Below are 22,154 nucleotides of genomic sequence, written 5' to 3'. Positions count from 1 at the left end.
AATCAGGTATTTATCTGGACAATTTACATTCGAGCCAGGAGACTTTTTGCTCAGAACAATTTACGCTAATCCTTTTCTCGCCTACAAAATCCGTCAAATAGATTAGCAATCTTTGTTAACAAATTTGTATTTGGGCAAGTTATGTCCTCAAGCACCTTAATTAGCTTAGAACTTAAAGCTGCAGCTTTCCCCACATCCCAAAATGGCAACCTTTGGTTTTACATACATTGAGACAGGGGGTGTTTTTTTATTCCATGAGGGAGTGTGAACTAACTAGTAAGACACCATATCCTAAATTATACATTACCATATGTCATGTGCCATTAAGACAATAATCCATAAAATCCCTCCCCCTGAGAGAGTGGGAGATGTGAATTGGAATTCACACAACAGAGGGAGAAAGATAAGAGAGAAGGTTTGTTCAAGTGTCTTTTATTCAAGTTCCCACAACTAATCACAATACAGAGATAAGACAGAATTGTTGGTTGTGTTGCAGTATTTCGAGATTAAAACAAGCTCAGCAGATAAATCACAAATGTTTGTTGGTGCCTGGGCAGAGCCTTGTCATCTGCATACCCTACCAACGTGTGTTTTAATCACATGTGTAAGACATACCTTTAAATTAATCAAGAATAAAAGTTAAAGAATGTTGGTGGACTAACCAAGAAACAAAAAACAACTGATGCAGAACATTTTGGGCCACAAATAAATATATAGCTGAGGTGCTTTGTACCTTGAGATACTGAATATCTTTCACACAGGTGAGCTCAGGCAGTCCTGCTGTCAACATCAGTGCAAACAAAGTGATGAAGAGATTTCCGTTACGTCGCAGAATAAGATAGGCATCTTCACAGCACTGCCGAAATCTATTAGTAGAGAAAGCACCATAAAAATTAAAGTAGGCTTTAAAACATTTTGAGAAAGGAAAAACTATTAAAGCAAGATTAGTGGTCAAACAAAGTAAGGCAAAACCAAAGGGTATGAACATTGCAAGCACTCACCCCCAGTCAACTGATCTGGGTTTAATCCATCATCATTCTTTAGCTCACTCCACCACCCCAGTTCACACATGGCCATATGCGAATCAGTCTGACCCTGTGCCTCATGGGAACAGTCCAGCCCGAACTGCCAAGGTCTTCCCTGGACCAGAAACAAGCATCCTGGGACCGGTTTCTGGCTAATCAGCAGTCATCAGCCAGGCTAGCTTTAATCCAGTGGCAAAGTAAGCAAGGTTCCCCATGTCTGGGCATGCCAATTTGGACTGTTCCCATGAGGCACAGTGTCCGACTGATTTGCATATGGCCATGTCTGAACTGGGGTGGTGGGGTGAGCTAAAGAATTATGATGGATTAAACCCAGATCAGTTGACTGGGAGTGCATGCTTGCAATGTTCAACACTCCGTCCATCATCCCCTTTGGTTTTGCACTATCAAACAAAGTAAGCCATACTATTTATTTTAAATCAATTAAGTCTAATTTAATAATCAACAGGGTCATAAATGGCAGGTCACATAAACACAACTTTAAGACACTAACAATAACATAAGACAGCAGGTCGAATATGAAACATTTATCGTTTGTTGCACTGATGCCCGGTAAAAGCTTACCTTCCAAACTTTTCAGTGTTCCCAGTCTTTCCTTGTTGGATGACATGAATGAAGTCATAGGTCAGAATGAAAGGTCCTCGTTCCCTTTTAATCTTAAATTTTGACTTGAAATTTCCAAGAATGTGCCCAAAGTCTATATGAAAAAGCTGCAAAAAATATGAGAAGAGCTTAAGATACAAGTTTTGAAGTGTTTTATTTTCTCAAGCTCATAATGCATGTGTTAGTTACAAGTCTGTCAATTATATTACTTGCTGCCATGACAGTGATGGCAGATCAATATATTACATCCATAAGTGGTTACAAGACAACAAGGAACATTTAGATTTGAACAATTAATCATAAAAAGGAATCTTGGAGACTGGTGGCTCAGATATGGATTCATCTTCCAGGAGCACTGCACTGCTGCCATTTTCCACCCGGGTAGAAGTTTTCATGGAGTGCAGGTTGCCTCAAAGGGATCCTCAAGGACGTGAAAAAGTTAGGACACAGTGGAATGAGGAAACATTCAGGAGTTTACACCCTATCCACCTGCGCTTGACGCAACAACATAGTCCCATCCTCATGTAGAGGGGCTGAGGTGCTACTAACGGGAGAAAGGGAATAACTACTGAGAAATATCAATCAGGTGCTGAGCATCACTGGACCACAGAGCTGCACTCCTGTGGTTCAGGACCCACAGCCAAACAGGCAGAGTTGAGTGTACACTGATGAGGTTCACAGAAGAGGGCACTGCACCAATGCTGGCTCTTTACTCAGTCATCTTGCGCACACATGCCCTTATACAAAGAGCATGAGTTACTAGCAGCTTAAGAAAATTAAAATAAAAAATAAATTTAAAAAAACGGACCCAACCAGCTCTATCAGCCAACAGAGAAGGACGTTCTGAGCATCTATCACTAACCTATGATAAAAGGTGAGCTGAGATTCTGCAGGAATGTTCCTTAACCTACCCAAGCTCTAGTGCATAATACATTCGAAGAGCATAAAAGTGAGACCACAGTAGAAATACACTAATACCACACATTGTTTTGATCGCCAATAAGACTTTCAGCTGGTAGCCAACATTCTATGCAGATTTATGCATTCATGGAACCAAAGTTATTCTTAGATAAAGAAGTTAACTAAGAAATAGTCTGACCAGGAGCAGTGTGGATAACCAGCGTGGTGCAATCAAGTATACCAAATTACAGTTAGTCAAGGCTATGACCATCTGAATGAGTAAGCTTGTCAAACTAGTTGGAAGAAACCTGGTTTGGCATGTCCTTTTTAGGTCTCGCCTATTCCTTTCCGCAAGGAATGAATATGCGAGTCTAATGCAGCTAAACCACTACTTAAACCAAAGGCTCAAGCGGATTTTCAACAGGTCACGCGAATAACGTGACCACACAAGCAAGCGCATTTTCCCTACAGGCTTCCCCAGCGTGCTTAATTGCATCAGACCCATTTGCTCCTGGGCTTCCCCGCCCACTGCTTCACACTTCACGGCCGCCAGGCCGTGACTCCCATTTCTGCCCAGCCCCCCCTCCCAACGCTGCCCTGTCTTTTTTTCGGTCTCAGTATGGCCGTGACTCGCATTTCTGCCCAGCCCCCCTCCCAGCGCTGCTCTCTCTTGACTATTTCTGTCATCCTTTCGGTTTCATTGTACTCGTCCTCTTTCTGACCCATCTCTTGTCTTGTCTCTTCCTCTATCGTTGAGCGACAATCAGGCGCTCTTCGGTCTGTTTTACCCCTTCACGCTCTGCATCTCACTCACAGCTTGGTGTCGCCAGCAGCTCTTCCCGCTCCCCGCTGCATCAAAGACTCCCCTTATTATTCACGGCCAGCCGGCCGTACTTTCAGTTTCATGGTCTCCTTTTATTTTAACTTTTTTTTTTTATTTTACCCGTTGTTTGTCTTCTGCCAGCCTCCTTTTCTCTTCGCTACCCTTTTCTATGTTTTTCATCTTTGTTTTCTCACTGTACTGCCTTTTGCCCATCTCTTTCTACTGTCTCTCTTTTTTGCCCCTTTTTTTCTGTATGATGCATGTGTCTTTTCTGTCTCTCCCTTGGGTGCACTTACATTTCTCTATCATTTCTCATTGTCTCCACTTAGTGTCTTTATTGCTCTCTTCATCTTGTGCGTTGATCTTCGTTTTTCTCATCCACATTGCCTGTCTAATGCATGTCTCTTTCCTACTCTGCCCTTAAAATATTGGAATTCCGAGTTTCCCATTCACTCTCCTAGTCTCTTTATTGCTGTCACTCTATCTCTTGTTGCTATATTTCTCCCAGAGTATTCTATCTCTTGCCTGTGTCTGTTTGTGCACCCATGCTTTTGTTGTCTGTATAGCTCTCCTCTCTTGGACTCAAACTTTACACTTCCTCTTGCCTCTCTCTCTGTCACTTTTCCCCAATGATGCCCTCTTCTTTCTCTTTCGGTCTCCCTGTGTCTCACTGTACTGCCTTTTGCCCATCTCTTTTTTTTCAACTCGTCCATCTACTACCACTATCTCGTCTGTATCACGTACTTCCCAGTCCCTCATTTGCTAGCCCCATGCATTCATTTTTCCCCAACTTCTCGTTGTCTCCCTCCAGTTTGTCTTACTCTTTCTCTCCCTTTCATTCATATTGTCGGCTCTTGTCTTTCTCTCTTGCAATCTCTCTGGCCCACTCGTACCTTTTTCAGACTCACTATCTCTTTCTTTCATAGCACAATCTAGCTGCCACTGCCCTTCAGTCTCTCTGTGCCCCTCCTCTCCCCTTGCTCTGCATGCTCTATGCCTGTGCCTCTCCGCGGCTTGACCTGCTCGGTGGATCGTCGTCTTCCATATCTGCCTTTGCCCCTCCTGTTTCTCACCGCATGATCTCGGTCTGCGGCACTCTTCTTCCTCAAAGCCTGCCATCCTTTCTCTCTTACTCCTTCTTTGTGTCTGTTTCTCAGGCAGTTTCTGCCTTCTATCTCCATTCCTTTTCCTCCTTCCCTCTCGTCCTCCCTCTCCCTCCCTCCCCTCACTCTCCCTCCATCTACCTCTCTCCCTTTCCCTCACTTCCCTCTCTCTCTCTGTCCTCTCTCACCCTCTCTCTCTCTCTCTTTACCTTCCCTTGCTCTCCTTTTTCTCCTTCTCCCCATCTCCCCCTCTCCCTGCTCTCCTCTCTCTCTCTCGTCTCCCTCCCCTCTCTCTCCCCTCCGTCCTTCACTCTCGTCCTCCCCCTCTCTTCTTACCCTCCCTCTCTCCCCTCTACCCTCTCTCCCTTTCTCTCTCCCTCACTTCCATCTCCCTCTCTCCCTTTTCCTCACTTCCATCTCCCTCTTCCCTCTCCTCTCTCTCCGTCTCCGTCTCTCTCTCTCCTCGATCCCCCTCCCTCTCTCATCTCTCCCCCCTCTCCTCTCTTTACCCTCTCCCTCTCCCTGCTCTCCTTTTTCTCCCTCTCCCTGCTCTCCTTTTTCCCCCTCTCCCCATCTCCCCATCTCCCACTCAGCACCGGCACAGAATCACTCAGCACCGCCACAGCATCACTCAGCACCGCCACAGCATCACTCAGCACCGCCACAGCATCACTCAGCACCGCCACAGCATCACTCAGCACCGCCACAGCATCACTCAGCACCGCCACAGCATCACTCAGCACCGCCACAGCATCACTCAGCACCGCCACAGCATCACTCAGCACCGCCACAGCATCACTCAGCACCGCCACAGCATCACTCAGCACCGCCACAGCATCACTCAGCACCGCCACAGCATCACTCAGCACCGCCACAGCATCACTCAGCACCGCCACAGCATCACTCAGCACCGCCACAGCATCACTCAGCACCACCACAGCATCACTCAGCACCACCACAGCACTACCACAGCACCGCCACAGCACCCCCACAACACCACCACATCACTCCGCACCACCAACGCATCACTCAGCACCACCACAGCATCACTCAGCACCACCACAGCATCACTCAGCACCACCACAGCATCACTCAGCACCACCACAGCATCACTCAGCACCACCACAGCATCACTCAGCACCACCCAGCACCACTACAGCATCACTCAGCACCACTACAGCATCACTCAGCACCACTACAGCATCACTCAGCTTGTTTCAAGCTTTATTACAAATGTCACAAAAAGATGGAGTAGTTTCTGTCCTGTAACTCCAGTTCTGTAGTAGGGGTATCTCTGTTATAGTCATAATCTAGTGAATAGTCCCGCCCATGTGCGTGGACCCCGGCAATCAAAAATAATCTCTTAACCCCTTCGACGCTAATGACAAAGCCAGCTCGTCATGGGTGTTACCTGCCCTGCGCTTATGACGAGCTGGCTTTGTCATGAATAATGGGGATCTTGATATTGCAGCACCCAGCGGGAAAACCCATAGCAGCCAAGGTGTTAAGTTGTCAAAATAATGCAGAAACTGCAAAGACACTTAAGAGAGAATTTAAAGACAAATAATGCAGCCTATATCCACAGGCTACACTGTCCAGTACTTCAACTAGAAATTCCACCAAAAACAACACCACAAACAGAACAGCCTGCTAGTTTCTACCATAGAGAAACCTGCCTCCCCCAGTCAAAGCCTCAGGAATGATAGAGAGGAAGGTAGGGACAGACAAGCCCCATAGGCTGCCATTATGTGGCTTAAATAGGATACTGTGCCTTTAAGAGAACTTTCCAGACTTCTCCCAGTATCCCAGAATGCATAGCAGGTCCAACTTACTTTCAGTTCTTTTTGAAGGCGTAAAAAACGCCAGACCTGTAGCATTGTTTACATGAAGAATTCTCCACCGGGGAGGCGGGAGGGCGCTTATGACTATAACAGAGATACCCCTACTACAGAACTGGAGTTACAGGACAGAAACTACTCCTTCTGTAGTAGGGGATCTCTGTTTATAGTCATAATCTAGTGAATAGAATGGCAAGCCCATCCCCACAACTAAGCGGCGGTGGAGAGTAAATACCTAATGCCACTATTGTGCGAACAAATTCCGCAGCAAAGCCTGTCCAACCTGAGCGTCTGCCCTGGCATCCGTGTCCAGGCAGTAATGCTTAGCAAAGGTATGAACCGACTTCCAAGTGGCTGCCTTGCAGATTTCAGCAATCGGCATGTTACGGAGCAGAGCCGTCGTGGCAGCTTTGTCCCTGGTGGAATGAGCCTTAGGCTTACCTCCTAAGGTCTTATTAGCTTTCTGATAACACAATTGTATGCAGGACACAATCCACCTAGAGATGGACTGCTTAGAGGTCGCAAGACCAGTCCTGACCGATCCATAATTGATAAACAACTGGTCAGACCTACGAATATCTTTGGTTTTATCCAGATAAAATTTCAACACCCTCCTGACATCCAGAGAATGGAGAGACCTCTCCGCTGGGGAGGAAGGGTTCTGAAAAAACGTAGGTAAAGTTATAGTCTGGTTGACATGAAAGTCAGAAATAACCTTGGGAAGAAATTTAGGGTGAGTACGCATAACAACCTTAGCAGCATGAAATACAGTATAAGGTTCATTACAACACAACGCCTGAATTTCACTCACCCTGCGGGCCGATGTAATGGCCACGAGGAACGCCGCCTTCCAGGACAGGTGCTGCAACGAAGCCTTATGAATAGGTTCAAAAGGTTCCTTCATCAATCTGGACAGCACCACATTCAATTCCCATGAAGGTGAGGGAAGCCTGACAGGAGGGAATACTTTCTTCAATCCTTCCAGAAAATCTTTGATCACGGGGATCTGGAAAAAGGAAGTCTGTGAAGGGCATTTCCTGTAGGCAGTCAATGCAGCCAAATGAACCTTAATGGAATGCACATTAAGGCCAGACTGCGCCAAATGCAAAAGGTAAGGAAGGATGACATCCTCCTTACAGGTCGTAGGATCATGGTTCTTAGACTGGCACCAGATACAAAACCTCTTCCACTTGTAAGCATATGAAGTCCTAGTGGAGGGTCTCTTGGATTCCTTCAGAATGTCCATGCAATCATCGGGCAGATTAAGATGGCCATACTGCACTATCTCAGGAGCCATGCCGCCAAACTCAAAGACGAGAGGTTGGGGTGTAACATCCGTCCCCCGAACTTCGTGAGAAGGTCCGGCCTGCACGGCAACCGAATGTGAGGAAGGAGAGACCGGTGAAGTAGGTCCGTGAACCACCACTGCCTGGGCCACTCCGGGGCGATGAGTATCATCCGAGCTCTGGACCGGGCCAGCTTGATGAGCACCGCCGGAATCAGGGGAATGGGAGGAAAGGCGTACAGAAAGTTGTTCGTCCAGTCGATCCATAACGCATTCCCCAGCGTCCCTTTCTGGAAGTACCTGGAGGCGAAGTCTCTGCACTTGCTGTTTTCGGCGGTGGCGAACAAATCTACGTCTGGAGTTCCCCACCTTGCGAAGACTTCTCCTAGTACTTCGTCGTTTATGACCCATTCGTGGTTTTCCTGAAGCAGTCTGCTCAGTGCGTCTGCCTGAACATTCTGCACACCTGGTAGATGGGTGGCCGTTATCGTCAGTCCTCTGGCCAGGAGCCAGTGCCAGATCGTCTGCGCCTCCTGTGACAGAGTGCGCGATCTCGACCCCCCCTGCTTGTTGAGGTAATACATCGTGGTGGTATTGTCCGTCTGTACAAGCAGAGAGTTTGTCCGGAAGGACGGAAGAAAGGCCTTCAGCGCCAAGTGAACAGCCCTGAGTTCCAGGAAATTGATGTGATACGTGGCCTCCATCGGTGACCACGTGCCTTGAATCTGTAGAGTCCCGGAGTGCGCTCCCCATCCCAGAAGAGACGCATCCGTCACGACAGTCTGCGTGGGAATGTCCTTGTGAAAGGGAACCCCTCTGAGGAGATTCTCCGCCGAACACCACCACTTCAGAGACTGAAGAGCATGCAGCGACAGGCGAATCTTGTCGTCCCAAGATCCTTTCCTCTGATCCCACTGGTCCTCCAAGCACTCCTGCAACGGTCTCATGTGCAGCCGTGCGTGTGGCGTCAGGAAGATACAAGAGGCCATCGATCCCAGTAGAGAAGACACCGTCCTCACTGTTGTAGATGGAGTCGTTATAAGAGCCTGAGCCTTCCGAAGGAGTGATAATCGTCGCTCTTCCGAAGGAGACACGCTTGCTGACAGCGTATTGATGGAGGCTCCCAAGTACTGTATGCATTGGACCGGAGTCGGGACAGACTTGGCCATGTTGATGTGCAACCCCAGCTTGTTCAAGAGAACGCACGTCTTCTGGAAGTGTGCTCGCGCTTCCGAGAAGGAGGATGCCTTGATCAACCAATCGTCCAAGTAAGGGTAGACGAACACCTTGTTCTTCCTCAGGTGTGCCGCTACCACCGCCATGCACTTCGAGAATGTTCTTGGCGCAGACTTCAGTCCGAATGGGAGTACTGTGTATTGATAGTGATTGGTGCCGACTTGGAACCGCGGGAACTTCCTGTGTTTGTGTGCAATGGGCACATGGAAGTAAGCATCCTGTAGGTCTATAGCGCAAAGCCAGTCTCCCTGTTGCAACGGAGGGTAGATCTGGTGCAACGACAGCATGCGGAACTTTTCTCTGCGAATCCATTTGTTTGCTTGTCGCAAATCCAGAATGGGCCTGAACTCGTTCTTGTCCTTCTTGCGAACCAGAAAGAACCGGGAGTACAGACCTCTTCCTCTCTGAGACAGAGGTACGTCTTCTATCGCCCTTTTCCTTAACAGGACATCCGCTTCCGCCTGAAGCTCGCGCAGCTGAAACTGCGAGCTGACCGGGGGAATCGCTGGAGGAGGGCTGGTGAACCGAAGACTGTATCCATTGCAAACAATATTCAGCACCCACTTGTCCTGAGTAATTTTTCTCCACTCTGCCAGAAAAAGTTGGATGCTTCCCCCTACCGGAGTGGGTAACGGATCCGGGGGAAGTAAGTTCCTAGGGCCTAGACCCCGCCTGGCCCTTGGGCGCCGGAGCCGACTGCTGGCCTCCTCTGCCCTTCTGCCGCTTCTGGAACGGCTTACGGAACGGCTGCTGCTGTTGCGAGTGCCCCGAAGCCTGTCCTCGTCCTCGGCCTTGTCCTCCGAACCGCCGTTGGAAAGGGCGGTACTGCTTCTTGGTCTCCTTGGGCTTTTCCAGGCCCACAGCCGTCAGCGTTTCGGCTTCCGCCTTCATGCGGGCCATTTCATCATCCGCATGCTTCCCGAAGAGGGTCTCACCGGAAAACGGCAGATTGGCCACCCTCTGCTGTGCGTCCGGTTTCAGGGACGTTAGCCGGAGCCATGCGTGGCGCCGTTGGTTGATCCCGTGGCAGAATCCGTGAGCCGCCAACAGGGAAGAGTCCGCAGCCGCGCTGATTATCTGGTTGGCCACCAGCATCCCCTCACTCAGGACTTCCATGAAGTCTTCACGCTGCTCCCGAGGCAAATGCTCCGCAAAGCGCTCGAGGGAGTCCCAGAGGGCGCGGTCGTAACGTCCCAACAGAGCTGTGGCACTCGCCGCTTTCATGGATGTTGCGGAAGTTCCACAGACTTTTCGCCCCGCCGAGTCCATCCACCTAGACTCCTTGTCCGGGGGAACCGTGGAGGTCGGAGTGGTGGCATGCTGTTTGCGGGCCGCCGTGACGATGACGGAGTCAGGCGGAGGCTCCGCTCTCAAAAAAGCCGGATCCGAGTCGGGAGCCCGGTACTTCTTTAGTAATCTGGACGGGGCTGCTCTCGTCACCGCCGGGGTGAGAAACAGAGCCATAGCCGGTTCTTCCAGGCCCGGCACCAAGGGCAGGAGAGGACGAGACATGTGCCTCTGATGTAGAGTCTCGAAGATGACAGACGTCTTCGGAGTAGGCACTGTCAGTGTAATGCCTAGCTTCGCCGCGCCCCTCAACAGGACGTCCTGAAAGGCAACCAGGTCATCTATCGGGGACACTCTGGTGTCCGGCGACCCCGATAGAGTAGGGGAATAGTCCCTGGTCCCAGATGATCTCGTGTGAGAGCGAGATTTGCGCCTCCTATGGCGGTGTCTCGACCTCGTGGAAGATCTGCGCCTAGAGCGAGAACGAGACCTGCCAGCTCGTGGGCGCTCCTTCGGTTTGCGAGGAGGGGTCTTCCGTGGTTCCTCACGGGGTCTCTTCGGATCCTCCCGGGGTTTCGGTTTCGGGGTCCCCTTGGGAGGAGCAGGCAGGGACGGCAGTGAAGTGGACCTCGGCTGAGGAACCTTCGGCTGCGGGTGGGCCCATGCGGAGGGACCGGAGGTGGAGAAGGATCCCCCGAAGGCAGTGGTGGTTTGGGCGGAGGGTCCTCCCTAGGTACGGGTGGAGGAGTAGGAGTCCTGGGCCGAGATGGAGTGTACACTTCCGAGTACACCGAGCCCGGTGACCCTTTAGGGGACGGGTGCGGAGAGCCATCCCCATCAGCAGGCGACCGCTTCCTCTTGCGTCCACTGGAAGCAGCGTGACTCCTGGGACTAGAGCCCCCTCTGTGTCGTTTTGGAGAGGGTGACCTACTCCTCGACGCTGACCGCTGTCTGCTGGACGCAGAACGACGCTTCTCCGGCGTCGAATGGCGCTTCCTGGACTCCGGCGTCGAACGTCGTCCCCTCGAAGTCGACCCTCTCATCCTCGGCGTCGATCTCCTCTTCCGCGACCTCTCACGTCGCCCTCTCGACGTCGGGCGGTCCGCCCTCGACGTCGACCGCCGCCGTCGTCTCGATGTTCCCGACGTCGAGGAGCCCCTCGACGTCGATCGGCGGTGTCGCCTCGACGGCGATAGACTGTGTCGCCTCGACGACGACCGACGGTGTCGCCTCGACGGCGAGCGTTGGTGCCGCTTCGACGGCGAGCGTCGATACACGTCCCTGCGCCTTCGGCGTCGGTATGAAGACCTAGACGTCGACGAAGACGATGACGTCGACGGCGGCTTTGACGTCGGCTTCTCCTTCGTCGTCGAGCCGTCACGCCGTCTCGACCCGGAGCCCCGGGGAGAAGGGGAGCACGCCGTCGTCATCCCTCTCGACGTCGTCGTCGAAGCCCTCGACGTCGACGGAGAATGGGATCGTTTGCTGGACTTCCTGCCCCCGGGGAGCCCCCCAGGGGCCTCAGCAGAGGCAGAGGGATCCCTCCCAGGCTGCCCAGACCCACCTGCAGCTCGTAGACGCCTATCCTCCAGGCCAGCCAGCCTGATCTTCAATCTGTCCCTGAGGGTCCGAGCAGAAAGCTGCTGGCAGATAACACACTCCTCAGGGCCATGATCTTCTGGAAGGCACACGATGCAGACATCATGGGGGTCGCTTTTGGCCTTCTTCCTCTCACATGCTGGGCACTTAACAAAGAGGCCAGGCATTTCGGAGCCCCAAAACGCCTAAAAAACAGCACAAAAGGGAGAAGAGAACACCAAGCAGTAACTGCAACACTTTTAAAAGTCAAAAGTGCAAAAACAATTTCAATAAACCCTTGAAAAAGGGAGAGCTCAATGCCAGGGTCCTGTAAGAAGGAGCCGGAAAAAAGAACTGAAAGTAAGTTGGACCTGCTATGCATTCTGGGATACTGGGAGAAGTTCTGGAAAGTTCTCTTAAAGGCACAGTATCCTATTTAAGCCACATAATGGCAGCCTATGGGGCTTGTCTGTCCCTACCTTCCTCTCTATCATTCCTGAGGCTTTGACTGGGGGAGGCAGGTTTCTCTATGGTAGAAACTAGCAGGCTGTTCTGTTTGTGGTGTTGTTTTTGGTGGAATTTCTAGTTGAAGTACTGGACAGTGTAGCCTGTGGATATAGGCTGCATTATTTGTCTTTAAATTCTCTCTTAAGTGTCTTTGCAGTTTCTGCATTATTTTGACAACTTAAGAGATTATTTTTGATTGCCGGGGTCCACGCACATGGGCGGGACTATTCACTAGATTATGACTATACACAGAGATCCCCTACTACAGAAGTTAATATTTCACTTCTGTTCTTGGATTTGTCACAATAAAATACACTGAACATAATCTTCACAAAGGTTTTTTACAAAAGTTTAAGCTATTGCCATTATAAATTACAATCACTTTTATTTAAGTATTAATTACTTAAAAAAATTAAAAGCCATTGTTATTTGTAATATCAATACATCTAAGTCACGTAAATACAAATCATGTTGCATTACAAATGCTATAGGTGTCACATTTGCGAAAGTTATAACTATTGGCATTGTAAATGACAAAGCTATTAATTTAGCTATTTTCAAAACCAAAACATAAATAAAAAAATTGTCATTTACAAGACCAATAGCTCAAACTTTCCTAATGCGAGACGTATTGCATTGCAAATGCTTGTTATACTCGTTTAGGAATTAAATGTGTTATCAGACCAGCTACTCAGCTTAGCGAGAATAAAAACTTTCTTGGAGACACTTACTATAGATCTTGAATCAGACAACCAACAAAAGGAGAAGGCTGGTGATGCATTCAATTAACAGGTATTCAAGTGAATCTTAAAATGGGCCACAAATGCCCTTTCAAAAGAACAAGATGGGGTAAATAATGCGTCTTTGTCACCTCTGCATGCCTGTTTTTAGTAAAGGAGATTGTGATACAAGGTAATAATGAATCATTGAACCATATCTCAATAATCGTCAACTAAGAAATTTGTTTAAGATGAGATTGAGAATGAAGTAGGAGTTTTTGACTACTGATCTTTTGTTGAGGAAGGGCCTCCACAAAGCAATTAGTGGGAGTACTGAATTAAAGTAACTAATTATTGGTGACCTTAGGGTTTCAATTGTGTTGGGAGTTTGAGAAGTATAGTGTGAGGAGGAGGACCCGCCCCTTAAGAGTAACGTACAGGACACTCCTTCCGTGTGGACACCTTACCAGTATGAGGCCGAAAACCATCCCGGAACAGTTTCACTAACCCGCCGTTCTGCCCTCCTTCCGCAGCCTTCCCGGCGTGACCCGGAAGAACAACAAATCTGGATGGGAGGAGTCCCCGTCCCGATGGACCAATCGGATCACTCAAAATTGCCGTCCGTCCCACTAGAAAGGCAGGACGGAAACTCCTTGGCCCTGTCGACGGAGAGGGAACCGGAAGAAGACGCCGACCAGACGTGGAACGAGTGTGCAGAAAACGCCGACATCGGAGAAGACGCCGATCCTGGTGCCGAGGACTAAACCTGGACAGACGAGTGGTGGATCCCGGAGGACGTACGAGCCGCCACGACTCAGGAGAGTTGTGGCTCCTAGTGGTACGTGACGGGACAAAGGCTTAGGGAAGGGGTGGGGGTGTAGTAAGGGGAAGGACTGGTTCGGGGTAGAACTAAATTTGCCCTGCGTCCTTCCTCGCACTCCTCAATTTGACTTTCTCGACAACAGCCCGTAAATCACCCCATAGTAGGACTGCGAACTCCACGTGTAACCCTGTTTTTGTAAACCTTTAATTTCTTGATAAAAACTTCACGGCCCAATCCATACTTTCACTTCCTTGGTAATGGTGGCGGACATCTAATCGAAAAGTGCAGTATATCTAAAGCCACTCTTTTTTTTTGTTTGAGGTAACTTCGGAACCGGGTGACGCCCTGAAACCCGTAATAGGTTTCCGACGAAAGACAAAGCCTCCAGCAGCCTAGAAAGGATCCTGACGCTTCGATTTCCGGATTTCCTAAAGACTTTGTTTATAGTTGAACACAATTCCACTCCTTGTTTTGCCTTACTTACTCCAAATAAAACCTCAATATTAACCCTATCCGGCCTCCCCGCTTCTGCTTCCGACCATCCCTCCGACATTTGGTGTCAGAAGTGGGATCGGAAGCCATGGAGGCCGTCATTAAGAAGATGTCGGAAGGGCAAGAACGTTTGGAAAAAGTTATGACCCAATTCCTGGAAACCGCAGAAACGGATAGAGAGGCAATGCGCAAAGCCCTTACGGGACAACAGCAGTCTCAAGAAACCGCAATAGGCAAGTTGGCAGAAACTTTGAATCAGCCAAGAGGATACACCGTCCCTCCTTCAGTGGTGGTCCAAAAGTACATAACCGGTGAGGACCCTGACTTTTTCCTTTCTAACTTTGAAAGGATGGCCCGTGCTGCACAATGGCCCGAGGATCGGTGGGGACAATACCTCGGTCCCCTCCTGAGTGGGGATCTCCAGGCAGCATATCAAGCAGCCAACCCTTTAGGAACCACAGCTTACTCTGATATTAAACGTTGTGTCCTAGAGCGAATGGGCATAGACGAAGAGACCTATAGAATTCGTCTGAGACAAATTAAGGAAGGTCCCCAAGAGTACCCTAGAGCCCTTTGTTACCGAATAAAAGACACTGCAGACCGATGGTTAAAGCCACTAGTAAGTACAAAAGAAGCTATCGTAGAAAAGATCTACTTGGAACAATTTCTTTCTTCCTTACATTCCCCTATCCAAAAATGGGTCAGACAACACACCGACTTAACTTTAGACAGAGCTGTAGAGATTGCCTCGGCCTATTTCAGAGCCCAAGAACTTCAAAAAGGAAAAGATGAAACCCCATGGAAGCCCTCTAATCACCCGTCGGTCAGACCACCCCGTCCTTTTCCCGCTTCCAAGAAGCCAGAGACAGTAACTTTGGTACCCCAACATCTTCCGGTCTTCCCCAGACCTGCAGCCCCTTCAGGACCCCAGTGTTACCATTGCGGGGGTTTCGGACATATTGCCAGTGTATGTCCGCAGAAAGAAGAACCCATGGAGGTTGGTTTTACTAAGGTGCTATACAACGGACCCAAGGGTGGGTCCTTCCATCGTACAATCGCTGTCAATGGAGCACCTCGAGAGGCTTTAGTAGATACTGGAAGCAAACAGACCTTGATTAGGCCTCATTTAGATCCTGGTTCACCTGCCGTTCCTACAGGAGTGGTGAACATTCAGTGTATCCATGGCGATAACAAGTTATATCCGTTAACAGATCTGGACATACATCATCCTCACCAGACCCCTGTTAAAATGAGTCGGACTCCTTCCCCAGTTGCCTGAACCCATGATACTAGGTACGGACTATCCAAGGTTCACTCAGCTTTTAACTGGAGAGGGAGAGAATGATACCGATTGGAGGGAAGAAGCCCCGTTTTTTTCTGAGCCCGACACTGAGGGGGATCAGGGTAAAAGCCTGAAAAGTAGGCGACAGCGAAGAGAGGAAAAACGAAAAGGGAAACCGGCTCTCCTGACGAATGCGGAACCCTCCCTGTGGGATCATGATCAAAACTTTCGAGCAGCACAAAGAGAGGACACTACCCTTCAAGAGGCATGGAAACAAGCAAACGAACAGGAGGACCCACTTCACGTAGGTCCACAATTCTTCATAAAAAAAAGGACTGCTGTATAGAAAGGCTGGTCCGACACAACCTTCCCAACTCCTAGTACCAGTACCCTTTCGTGAGAAAGTGTTATATTTGGCCCACAGTCACCTGTTGGGAGGACATTTTGGAGGGGAGAAAACCGAGAAAGCTATATTGAATAGATTCTATTGGCCAGGGATATATCACCAAGTGAGGAAATACTGCAAAGAATGTGTAGTTTGTCAGAAAACCAGTCAGAGTCTTCCGTTGCGGGTTCCCTTGCAACCGCTTCCCGTGATAGATGTGCCATTTTCACGGGTTGGGATGGATATTATAGGGCCCCTACTTCCTTCCCGCACCGGTTGTAGATATGTCTTAGTCTTAGTCGATTATGCGACAAGATTCCCTGAGGCAGTAGCATTGAGACAACCGAACACCACACAGGTAGCTAAAGCCATGATCAACATCTTCACCCGGGTGGGCTTTCCAAAAGAAATCATGACTGACCAGGGTACACCATTTACATCCCGTCTGATGAGAGAAGTGTGTCAGCAGTTGCATATTAAGCAAATCCGCACTGCTGCGTACCACCCCCAAACTGATCGGTTGGTGGAACGCTATAACTCTACTCTAAAGACCACCTTAAAAAAGTTACTCAACTTGGAAGCCAGGAAATGGGAAGACATGCTTCCCCTAGAGCTTTTTGCTATCAGGTGTCATGAACAAAAAAGTTTGGGATATTCCCCTTTTGAGCTACTTTATGGTAGAAGGCCCCGTACTCTACTCTTATGGATATGGCTAGAGAAGAGTGGGAAGAGGAAACAGACACCAGCAAACCCTTCTTAGAGTACGTGGCTAAATCAAGTCCGAGAGATTGTACGAACAAATTTAGAACAGGCCCAACTAGCACAGAAAAAACAGTACGATAAGTCCACTAAAGAGCGGAGTCTGGAAGTTGGAGACCAGGTTCTCTTATTACGACCCTCTTCTGAACATAAATTGTTGAGCCAGTGGCAAGGTCCCTTTTTAGTCGTAGAGAAAGTCACTCCTGTTACCTATAAATTAGAAATGGATTCCCAAACTCAGACCACCCAAATTTTCCATATAAATCTGTTAAAAAAATGGGAAGGACCTACTCCAGCACTAATGGCACAACAACCTACATCCCTAATCGAACAAAGCATAAGTTCAGACCTTGATGAGGACTTACAAAGAGACTTGAGGAAGACCTTAGCTCCGTTACAGGATGTCTTTTCTTTGACACCGGGTAGAACAACGTTGATAGAGCATGAGATTCACACCCCCCCTAGACAAACGGTTCGGTTAAAACCATACCGTATACCTGAAGCCCGGAGAGCGGCCATCGAAGAGGAAATTCAGCAAATGCTGCGCATGGACATTATAGAACCATCGACCAGTGAGTGGTGTTCTCCGGTGGTTTTAGTCCCTAAACCGGATGATTCCATCCGCTTTTGTATCGACTTTAGGGAGGTAAACAAAATATCGCAATTTGATGCCTATCCCCTCCCTAGAGTCGATGAGATGGTGGAAAAACTTGGTAAAGCCCAGTATGTCAGCACACTAGATCTCTGTAAGGGATACTGGCAGGTTCCTTTAAGATCTCAGGACAGGGAGAAAACTGCTTTTTGCACGCCTAACGGATTGTATCATTTTAAGGTTCTTCCTTTCGGCCTTCATGGCGCTCCAGCGACCTTTCAGAGGTTAATGAATATAATCCTACAACCTCACCGCCAATATGCTGCCGCATACTTGGATGATATCATTATTTACAGTAACTCGTGGAAGGAACACCTGTATCATCTGACCCAAGTTGTTCAGGCCCTACAAAAAGCTGGTCTTACTATCAACCCTGCTAAAAGTCACCTGGCATCCAAAAATGTAAAGTATCTGGGGTTCCTCCTGGGAGGCGGTACTGTAAGACCCCAAACAGAGAAAGTAGCCACAATAGATCAGTTTCCTTTCCCAACCAGTAAAAAGGATTTAAGAGCCTTCCTAGGCCTGTTGGGATATTACAGGAGATTCATTCCTCGCTTTTCTGAATTAGCGAGTCCCTTAACAGACCTATTGCGGAAGACAGGGCAGGCTGAGAAAACCTTAAAGAATCCTACCTCTATAGAATTAACAGCTTTTCAACAGCTAAAGAGCGCTATTACGTCCCAACCTGTCCTCACTAATCCTGATTACACCAGACCCTTCATATTACAGACAGATGCCTCAGACAATGGCATTGGCGCTGTCTTGTCACAGGAGGGGGAGGACGGAAATGAACACCCTGTACTCTTCATTAGTAGGAAATTATTTCCTAGGGAAACCAAATATGCTGTCATTGAGAAGGAGGCTATAGCCATTAAGTGGGCTGTAGAAGCCCTCAAATATTATTTGGATGGCCGAACCTTTCTCCTATATACGGACCATGCTCCCCTTGAGTGGCTGTCCAGGAACAAAGGGCACAACCAAAGGATCCTCCGATGGTTCCTTGCTTTACAACCCTTTCGGTATACAGTCCACCATAGGAAAGGAAGAGACCATACAAATGCCGACTTCATGTCCCGATATCCCTGTGACCCTCTTTGTACTGACAGAAGTCCTAGGGAAGGGGGATGTGAGGAGGAGGACCCGCCCCTTAAGAGTAACGTACAGGACACTCCTTCCGTGTGGACACCTTACCAGTATGAGGCCGAAAACCATCCCGGAATAGTTTCACTAACCCGCCGTTCTGCCCTCCTTCCGCAGCCTTCCCGGCGTGACCCGGAAGAACAACAAATCTGGATGGGAGGAGTCCCCGTCCCGATGGACCAATCGGATCACTCAAAACTGCCGTCCGTCCCACTAGAAAGGCAGGACGGAAACTCCTTGGCCCTGTCGACGGAGAGGGAACCGGAAGAAGACGCCGACCAGACGTGGAACGAGTGAGCAGAAAACGCCGACATCGGAGAAGACGCCGATCCTAGTGCCGAGGACGAAACCTGGACAGACGAGTGGTGGATCCCGGAGGACGTACGAGCCGCCACGACTCAGGAGAGTTGTGGCTCCTAGTGGTACGTGACGGGACAAGGGCTTAGGGAAGGGGTGGGGGTGTAGTAAGGGGAAGGACTGGTTCGGGGTAGAACTAAATTTGCCCTGCGTCCTTCCTCGCACTCGTCAATTTGACTTTCTCGACAGCAGCCCGTAAATCACCCCATAGTAGGACTGCGAACTCCACGTGTAACCCTGTTTTTGTAAACCTTTAATTTCTTGATAAAAACTTCACGGCCCAATCCATCCTTTCACTTCCTTGGTTATGGTGGCGGACATCTAATCGAAAAGTGCAGTATATCTAAAGCCACTCTTTTTTTTTGTTTGAGGTAACTTCGGAACCGGGTGACGCCCTGAAACCCGTAATAGGTTTCCGACGAAAGACAAAGCCTCCAGCAGCCTAGAAAGGATCCTGACGCTTCGATTTCCGGATTTCCTAAAGACTTTGTTTATAGTTGAACACAATTCCACTCCTTGTTTTGCCTTACTTACTCCAAATAAAACCTCAATATTAACCCTATCCGGCCTCCCCGCTTCTGCTTCCGACCATCCCTCCGACATATAGCATATATATATGTGCATGCACATGGAGAGAGGAGGTAAAACTGTTTCATAATGCAGAAACTGTTTAGTTATTACTACCAGCAAGAGACTGTGGCGACCTTGTGTAGAAATTTGCACTTCAGAACAGAAACATTTAGTACCTATGACACGTTTCTCAGTGACCTAAAAATCCAGATGTAAAGCCGTGGTAATAGAAATGCCATCAAAAGGTTTTACCTTTAATGTTGTGCTCAGCTCGACATGAGGGGCTTCATGTACTGGGGAGACAATTCTAGGTTTATGAAGGTTTCTTTTATAATCATCTACCCGCCAAGAGTTATGACAAAAATTTAGCCTCTGCAAATTATTTTAGGTCTCTAGGCAAGCAGCGAATTATTAATCACAATTGTGTGTTTTTGTTCACTGAACAGCAAAAGATCAACGGAATCCTTTTTGTTTAATGGGTACTCTGTTCAATTATTAACAGAAGGTGTTGAAGATGGTGCATCAGCAGGGGCGGCTCCTCCATTGGGGCAGAGGGGGATTGCCTCGCTGCTTTCTTGCAGTACGAGAAGCAGAAACATAAAATAATAAAACATTTTATTTTTCTGCTTCTCGTACAGCGAGACAGCTGAAGTGCCTGGTTATTATTATTATTATTAGGGCAGTTTATAAAGCGCCTGGTTACGCGCACCGGCGTGTCCCCGCGCTATGATAAGTGGAGTGAAACAGTCCCAGCCGCCCTCATGGTCGCCTACCTCCTGTATAAGTGAGTTTTAAGTTTTTTTCTGAAGATGGACTCCGAAGGCTCCAAACGTAACTCCAAAGGGAGGGTATTCCATTGCTTGGCGGACAGATATCTAAAAAACCTGCCCCCCATTCGGGCCTTCTTTATTTTAGGGACCTTCAGTAGTCCTGACCGGGAGGATCGAAGATCCCGTGTAGGCTCGTAGCGAGTCACCAAATTCCGTAGCGGAGCAGGGGCTTTGCCGCTCAGAATGCAGTGACACGTAGTGAGAGCCTTAAACTCCACCCTTCTTTTAACAGGGAGCCAGTGTAATGCCTGGAGCGCTGCTTTAGAGGGAGATCTCTTTGGGAGCCTCAGGACTAAACGAGCGGCTGCATTTTGCAGCACCTGAAGACGGCCTATGGCTTTCCCCGTGGCCCCCAGATACAGCAAACTGCCATAATCTAGGCGCAACGTGACTAGGGCATGCACCAGCGTTCGGCGCGCTGTAATGGGTAGGAGGTCTAAGACCTTCCTTAAGGTTTTCAGAACGCCGAAGCATGTCCCTACCACCCAGCCAATCTGGGGGCCAAAGGCCAAATCAACGTCCAGCCACACTCCAAGATTTTTTGCTTCCTGACATGGGGCCGACGTTTCTCCCAGGCGTGAAGGCCACCATGCCGACTGTGAGAGGTTGGCCCGATATGCAACGTTCGCTATTCTAGCGACCGCTATGTATCGTTCCAACGACCCTTATGGTGATTGGTTGTAAGTCAACCTTAGACCAGCTATCCTAGTAGCGTGGATACGAGCAGTCTTCGGGCTAAACTCTAGAGGGCGTGTTAAGCCAGCTGTTATACCATCACATACCCCTTGAACCCCAAGTGAAAGGACACCACACAAGTGTTATGAAAATAAACAGAATATTTATTAAGAATCACAACAGCCCTGGACTCTTTATGAGGACAGGGTACTAAGCACAAACCAAAACTCTTAGGAGAATACTTCAAGTGCACAATTTAAACAAGTGTCCGGGGACACGGGAAGTTTAGTGGTCTCGGGCGGACCCGATAAGGCAAGTCGGAAGCGAGGGACTCGGGACCCTAGAGTAAGGAGGCTATGCAGGCACCGAAATGCTGAGGTTACCTAGCCACGAGGGCTGCGGCTGCACAAGTCTTACAGGCGTCGGGGTCTTCGCTGACGAGCCAGGAGCCGGAAGAAAAGGAGTTGCTGGCCGGCGACCAGTGCAGAATAGTTCGTAGAGATCCAAGCCTGGATCAGAGATCGTTGATACCTGAAAGCAGAGGGGACCAAGTTCGTACTACTAGCCAGTAGTCAGAGGGTACCAGGAAGGCACCGGTTGGCCGTCACCTCGACTAGGTGAGTGGGCGACGCTAGGCTCTGCAGTCTCACGGACCAGGAGGCGTTGTCGGCGACCAGGATGGAGGTGCGAGCTGTCCCACGAAGGTTGATGCTGTCGGCGTCGCTGGGCCCAGGATTGGGACAACAAGCCGTGGCAGATTTCAGGGCCACATGGTGGGCCTAAAATGGCGTCCTGAGTGGACCGGGAGGGTCCGGGGTGCTCCTCTCAAAGATGGAAGCAAAGGCCAGTCTGGAGCAACCAGACCAGCAGCGTTGGTTGTCGGATGTCGTCAAAGAAGGGCACAAGCCAGCGGCTAGTGACCAGACAACGTGCTGAGCAGCGAGCAGAAGGGCCCCACGCAGATCGTGGAGATGCTGGGGGACTGCACTTCGGTGCTGGAGCGGCTCAGGGTCGGGGTTTCTCGGACCCCAGAGCACTCACCAGAGAATTGCTTCGATGGTCGTGCTGATTAAGAAAGCGTGCAGGTTTTGTTGATGGCCGGTCCCTCGAGGTCTCGTCGCACCCACAGATCACAGCTGAGCTGATGACGTGGGTAGAGGTCAGAGGTGCCAGGGAAGCCGGTTCTCGTCGAGCTGGGCTGTCGGATTCCTTGAGGAAGGACTTGCAGCAAACCGCAGAGTTCTTAGATGGTGCCCGCTGGTGCAGG

General features: G+C 49.3%; 1 protein-coding gene across 1 annotated transcript in view; it reads right to left on the bottom strand.

Moving 5' to 3' along the window:
- Window positions 1–22,154, bottom strand: part of PIK3CB (phosphatidylinositol-4,5-bisphosphate 3-kinase catalytic subunit beta) — a 1,054,351-nt gene that overhangs the window by 52,774 nt on the left and 979,423 nt on the right. Inside the window, exons 22-23 of the mRNA XM_086943780.1 lie at window positions 1,608–1,753; window positions 734–866 (exon numbers count right to left, since the gene is read on the bottom strand). Of these exons, the coding sequence (XP_086799906.1) occupies window positions 734–866; window positions 1,608–1,753 (279 nt within the window). The remainder of the gene's footprint in view (window positions 1–733; window positions 867–1,607; window positions 1,754–22,154) is intronic.

This window comes from Lissotriton vulgaris, chromosome 11, assembly GCF_964263255.1.
Source record: "Lissotriton vulgaris chromosome 11, aLisVul1.2, whole genome shotgun sequence".
Classification (NCBI taxonomy): Eukaryota; Metazoa; Chordata; class Amphibia; order Caudata; family Salamandridae; genus Lissotriton; species Lissotriton vulgaris.
This window is presented reverse-complemented; position numbering and strand designations above follow the sequence as displayed.